The sequence below is a fragment of the Poecilia latipinna genome, unplaced genomic scaffold (genome assembly GCF_001443285.1).
Source record: "Poecilia latipinna isolate Pla-1442-1.1 unplaced genomic scaffold, P_latipinna-1.0 Scaffold2, whole genome shotgun sequence".
Classification (NCBI taxonomy): domain Eukaryota; kingdom Metazoa; phylum Chordata; class Actinopteri; order Cyprinodontiformes; family Poeciliidae; genus Poecilia; species Poecilia latipinna.
The window spans coordinates 786,041-792,912 of NW_015112618.1; the positions used below are offsets into that span (position 1 = coordinate 786,041).

Consider the following 6,872-nt stretch of genomic DNA (forward strand, 5'->3'; position numbering starts at 1 on the left):
TTTTTTAAAGGGAGAAACAAAATAAAAAAAAAGTTTTTAAAATTTAAAAAAAATTTCCCCCAAGGTAAAAAAAAAAAAAAAAAAAAAAAAAAAAAACTTTCCTTCTCGAAGTTGATTTCATTGGACAACAAAATGTTACTCCGTGCAGCTGTAAAAATCACAGACTGTGACAGCCTGCTGCCAAACGCAACCAGACAGAGACAAATATAGGCAGCAAATGAAGGGAGTAATTTTGGAAGCCCTCAGACACCTGAGCAGCGAGTGTGCGTGACACTGAAGCTTTCTGCCCCTCCGAGCAGCAACATGAGGCCAGAGGTAAAGAAAAGAGATCGAGGAAACGCAGAGATTAGATGTAAATTAAAACACAAAACGGAAAACAGAGAGACTAATCCTGTTATTACATAATACTAATATTCTCCCACACATAAACAAAGTGCATTGACTGTATGATAATCCCTTTTGTTTATCTGGGTTGATGTGAGTCAATTTCAAACTGATTGAAGTAAAAAAAAAAAAAAAAAAAAATCTAAATGAGAATTTTGGATCTGAGAAAGAAAACCTGGCAACAGGATGGTTATGTCATGCACTTTAGAAAACGGTGTTAACTCGTTTAAGATTCTTCAGATGTTCAATCTATTTATAATTGAAAGCACAGAGAGAAAGCCTTTACAGTTGGCAACTGTAAAGGCTAAGTGAAGCGCAGCAAAGTTTCTCTTTTTTATGGCTCTTACCTCTGTTTGAAGCATGTTAAAATTGAAAATGTGGATAGCCTTTACAGATCTCAGTGTATGTAATTATATTTATTTTAAAGGGGATGCACCTTTAAAATAAATTCTTTTTTATGCTAGCTATGCTAACCTCACCAGTCCTTAATATGAGATGCTAAAGAAAGTTTGTAAAATCCATCAGCAAATAATTTTGTCTTTGTGTTAAAATACAAAATAAACGACTGCTCTCTAGTATAGACAGACTTTTGTTTTAATCTTCCCTTATTTTATACCTTTAATTCTTGCAATAGATAGATTAAAGCTTTATAAAAATTGCAGATCAAAATATCAGCCACAAAATCCCTATGAGTGCATCTCCATTTACAATTATCCATCTGATCATAAATATTTTCTCCACTTCACAGGTAATGAATCCAATAAAACAGTATACTTGGGAAAAAAAAAATGTGACAACGCAAGACTTTCAAATTCAAAATCATACCTTGGTGTCACTGCTAAAATTATAGTTTTCAACACACATGATGACGATAAACATTGCACACACTAATTTGACAAAGTTTTACAAACTGTGATTGTCCAAACACCAACAAACACAAAACAAGGCATTACATATTTCTCCATCGACTTGTCTATTTGAATGAAAAGCCTTTTTGTGCAACATCAACAAGTTCTTGCCTGTGGGAATCACTAACAATGGCCAGCTTAGATAGCAGACATGAATCACCCCCTCTGTTTGGGATCTCTGTGGATCAACTTCTGAGGGCTGCTAATTATGGGATACAAAAGAGATCCCAGCGACAAAAACAACTGCGCAACAACACATTGAAATTAAATAGTTTTAACTCTTTAATGAAACTTTGTTGAAGAGAATCTGAAGGCTTCTACACTTTCTCAAATGTCACCATGGAAATTTCACAAAATCTTTAAAGGTTTACATTCAGAAGATACCCAGTAACGCTGTTACTGTATTGAGTTTGCTTGAGTTTAAACGTTGGAGACTTTGAAACCTTCAGAAAAGCATTAAGGTGGAAAAAAATAAATAAATCAATAAGCAACCACATGTCCAGACACAACATTCTAGTTTTTTCCATCTGTTTTTGTAACATTCCGTATTTTTAAACGTAAAACCCTTAACTTTGTCAGATTTTTATCTACAGCTTCCACAAATCATGAAACAAAACAACACTGAATTATGTATCTAGTTTGTACATGTGGTAAAGAGTTAATTCATGGCTTTTGAGGAACCTCAGTAGTTATTTATGTGACACTTTTGTGGCTATAAACCCTGTTTTTAGGGGTTTTTAGGTTTTTTTTATTAACCCTGTTTTGTTTTCCAGATCAGGAAGATGAAAAAAAAAACAAACAAAAAAAACTGTGAATTGGTCCTTTTGTGATTTTGAATGTGCTATTCTGTCTGATACTCAAACATCCCAACAGTAACTGACTTGGACCAAAACCTGAGTTTCGATGTGGTGAATAAAAGACAAACAATATTACCTGAATACAGATCAGTTCAAAAATATCAACTTATTTATTTATTTTACCTGCATCTATTAAATCATTGATTAAATGAATAAAGTCTGGGCAGATTCAGTTAATGTTCCTAATTTTACACATGGTAAATAAAAAGTATAAAAACTCAGAACTGATAAGAACAACCGCTGACCCTCAAACACTCACTTTAAGTCCATCGCTGGGGAGCCGGTAGCCGAACCGAGCAGGCATGTCGTCGAAGGTTTCGGTTTTGTTATCAAATGAGTACTGAAATAAAGCAAAAATAAATTCAGTATTTAAACGCAACTGCAGCACAATGTCAAAATCCTAAAAACGCAACAATAAATGAGTTATTCTAATCGAATCAAAAATAATGTCAATTTGTATGGTGTTTTTTTTTTTTTTGTGTCTTGTATTCCTTACAGCAGTGATGTCGGCCTCCACTGGCAGCAGGTTGAGGAAGGCGAAAAGCTGGACGGTGAAAATGGTGTAAACTTGCGTGGCGGAGAGCATCAGCATTCCCAGAGACAGCAGCATTTTGGCATCACCTTACAGTCCCCAGCTTCTATGCCACTCGCTCATTAACATACAAAACCAGAAGCACATATACGCAATCGGCCACGCAGACTGGCCCGCAGCAGGGCTCCCTGACGCCAACTGCGGTCGTCACACCTAAAAAAGATAGAAAACACAGCGATATTTGTGTAAGTAGAGTCAGACTGTGTTGGCTGCTGCAGCTTCCCGTCTGTCTGTGTCAGGTGACCTGCCTAATGGGAGCTTGGATGTCTGGAAGCAGCGCTAACAGTGCAGCTGAAATAGTAGGTATTAAAAATGTTGGCATTCCAAGGGAAGCACTACATCCATAAATGTGAATAATATATTTTCTGTGAGTTTTATCTATATATAACTAACCACAAATGTAAGAAAAACATGTTGCAAACCAAACTGTTAAAAGAATCACATAAAAAGCAGAGAGAGAATGCTAGCAGTAGCATCTTTAGCAAGCTTTTCTGGATGAAAACATCATATGAAAAAGTTAAAATTTTAATTTTCTGAATGTGGATTTTCTTTTTCTTTTTTTTTAAATTGGAAAACCTAATGCCAACTATTTAAAATATTATTACAATTCTAATGATTTTTTTTAATTACTCCAAGCCTGAACTCTATCTTCTTATAATCATATGTCAAAGACACACATGAAAAATAATTTCCCTTATGTTTAGTACATATGTTATGATTATCGAGTCTGCTGCTGACATTTTAGGTTCAACTCCTTGATTGGCATTCCCTGTTTCTCCTGCACGTTCCCATCAAAAGCAGCTTTTTATTTGTTCTTACAGACTGCTGTATTAAAATGTATTGATGATACCTAATATCTAAAATATAACCTATCTGTTTTTATATTCCTGTTAGCATAGATTATCGCTGAAGTTTTAGTTTGAGAAAACTATGTTTGATTGATATTAAATAAACCTAAATATACACTTGTAAAATGCTATAACTGTCTTTGTGTATTTAGATATTTACCTTCTTTTCTTCATATCTTTCAGATAAAATATGTTTCCACATATGATTCATATGAAAATGTTGCCATGATAGGTACTTGTTTGAAAATCTGTGGCCATAAATCACTGTCTTAAATTTTGTTACAAAATATTGTCACCACAATCCAAGTACGTTGTGAACTAAAAACAACATCAGGTTCTGATTCAAGAACATAGTATAATCATATTTGCTTAACATAATATAACACATTTTTTCAAAGTGGAGGGCAAATTATGTGAGACCACGGGTGAGTTTTTTCCCCCCATCATAACAAAGGCTCTATAATAGGGAAGTGAGGACAACATCTGTCATAAGAGGAGGGGTCAGATGATGACTGAACATCAAGTGATAGTGATCACATTTTCCGATGAGAAACGATGAGATCATGATGTGATTACTAAAAGCCAAGAGGGGAAACTGCAAATGACAAAACATGGTCATAAGTAAGTCTAAACTACCATTAAACTAAATCGGACATTAATAATTACACGCGTATCGGTGCAATGCAATTAATGCAATCACAATAACGCTAAGCATTACATGTTCAGGACAGTACTTGTGCAAGAATCAATGTTGACCCTCTTAAATTGTTGATGACAGCGACCAAAACAGAGCAATTTAGCATACGGCTAGCACAAGAAGCTAGCCTCCTTCTGGGTGTTTACCTCTTTTTCTGCACGTATCTTTCTTTGCCTTTTCCCAGAAACTACCAGTTGTCAGCGGCATTACCCTCCATTACTGCGCATCGCGTTAAGGAACAAACCCAAAAGTGATGACAGCGGATGTTATACATTCCGTCTGGACGAGGGGTCGATGACTATGACCATGAACGTTACAGTTTAATCCTCACCGTTAGCTTCTTTTTCCTTCTCATGTGAGAGCAACAACTTCCGCCCCCTGCGGCGATCCACCCTCAGCCTCTGATTGGATAAAAGTCCCGTCAGTCATCTAATCCCGGAAGAGACTCAGGACATAAACAGATCTACGTGACAGGCTAGCAACCATAGACATGAAGATGGACATGAATACATTGTAATGTCTATGCTAGCAACCACTCGCTGCCTTTTGCAGTCTCATGAGCTGAGTGTGAGGTCGATATTTAGCCATTAGCAGACCTGATCGTTGTAATAATTTATTTATTTTAGATAAAAGCAAGAATTGCTTAATAATTTCACGTACTGTCAGCGCTTACAGTACAAGAGTAAAAGATGACCCAGTGAACAGTGAGTTTTAAATATTGAGCGATATTTTAAATATTGAAAATAAGATGCAACTTCGTTATCTGGCTAAATTAAATTACATTAAATTGTTATTATTCAGTACAATAACAATAACCTGGGGTGAATAAGGACATCATTGATAAGTTAGGTATGTTTCTATCTTGGATTATCCTCTACTTACCTGCTTTAGAAAGCAAAGGTAACAGCTCCAACATAACCTAACCTCAGACACGTGGAGAGCAGTAAGGATTGATCCCCAGAAGGCACACACCAGGTTGCTGCCGGTTTTCTTAAATTCAAAGACCTTAAAATGCTGCACAGATTTTGAATAGTAGTAGGTCATAAATTACACCGAATTACATAAATCTGGACATCACTTTTTCATTTTTTTTTTTTACTATAACTTTTCAAAATGTATTTTAGATATATCCAATGGATAGATATATTCATTTGGTTTGTTTGCTGAAATGAGGTTCAATATGCTTTCAAACTCACTTCACCCTAAATAAAATACATTGTGCCTCTATTGACCTTCAAAGTTCACTTAATTATTTAATAGTAATTTTAAAAATCCAAAAGCATCCACATCAGAACATTATGAGCAATCTATGTTAGTGTGTCACATCAAACTCCAATAAAATATATTGATGTCTATATTTATAATGCAACAAAATGTAAAGAAAGAAAGAAGTAAAATGTATGAATACTTTAACCAAGGCACTTAATATAATTCCTTCAGCAAATATTTTATCTGCCCTTGAGTTAGGAATGGGCGAAACAGACTTAAAATATTGTCATATTTTGTTGTGTGTATTGCAATGGTGACATGGCAATCTAAAAAGTATTTTGAAATGTATAATTTCTATCAGGAGTTTTTGTTAAAGAAATAATAGCATTCAAAAATATTCCTTTACTGCCACCATGTGTTGTAATTTTGTTATTTTTCTGAAATATGCTAGTTATAGCCCAGTTTCACCGGACACATTTCAGAAAGGGTCACTTCTGTCAAATATTTTGCCAATTTTCATGGAGATCATCAGGTTCTACAGGTCAGTATCACTGGGTCAGGCCTCATTATACCTTGTGAAACTGAATCTAAACATTTGGTTATTCAGTTATTTAATGCGTTTCACATATAGAATCGCATTAAATAACTGCTTTGAGTAACTTTTTTCCTCCTTACTAAATAAATTTAATTGTTTTTAAATTGCATTTTATATTAACAAAGTTATCTTATCTAAAATTAAAACAAGCAAAAACAGAAGAAATCTGTAAAGAAGTAAATATTTTTCTCATTTTTTCATTTTAGTCATTTTCATGGCTAAAACGAAAAAGAACAAGCACAGCAAGCTTAGGGCCTTAAGAAATTAATTTACAGCTTTGATTTCGCCAACACAGAATACAATAAACACACATGGACTGCTGCAGAAAGAAAGAAAGAAAGAATTCACATCACTCAAACCTTCAAAACAATGATGGATTAGATCTTTTTTTGTCTGAAGAAAAGGCTGGTGTGGAACTGTTGGGGGTGTGAGCCACATTTCCGATGAGACTCGCTCATACAAGTTAACCTTCAGTCTTGTGATCGCTGTCTCTGCTAACATGTTAACTCCTGGAAAATCACTGAAATAATAACAAAGCAATATTTATACACAGTGAAGATAGAGGAGAAAATTATTAATACTGTACAGAATTTGTATACAAGGTTCGTCAGATTACTCTTAATAATACTGGACTTGTGTGTGTGTGTGTGTGTGTGTGTGTGCGTGTGTGTGTGTGTGTGCGTGTGTGTGTGTGTGTGTGTGTGTGTGTGTGTGTATGTGCGTGTGTGTGCGCGCGCGTGTGTGTGTGTGTGTGTGTGTGTGTGTAATAGTATGTGCGTGTG

At 35.1% G+C, this 6,872-nt stretch overlaps 1 protein-coding gene across 1 annotated transcript in view; it reads right to left on the reverse strand.

Moving 5' to 3' along the window:
- Nucleotides 1-4,652, reverse strand: part of rnf13 (ring finger protein 13) — a 37,980-nt gene extending 33,328 nt beyond the window's left edge. The window contains exons 1-3 of the mRNA XM_015041482.1: nucleotides 4,433-4,652; nucleotides 2,646-2,894; nucleotides 2,409-2,489 (exon numbers count right to left, since the gene is read on the reverse strand). Coding sequence (XP_014896968.1) covers nucleotides 2,409-2,489; nucleotides 2,646-2,759 — 195 coding nt within the window. The 5' untranslated portion in view covers nucleotides 2,760-2,894; nucleotides 4,433-4,652. The remainder of the gene's footprint in view (nucleotides 1-2,408; nucleotides 2,490-2,645; nucleotides 2,895-4,432) is intronic.
- Nucleotides 4,653-6,872: the final 2,220 nt, after the last annotated feature.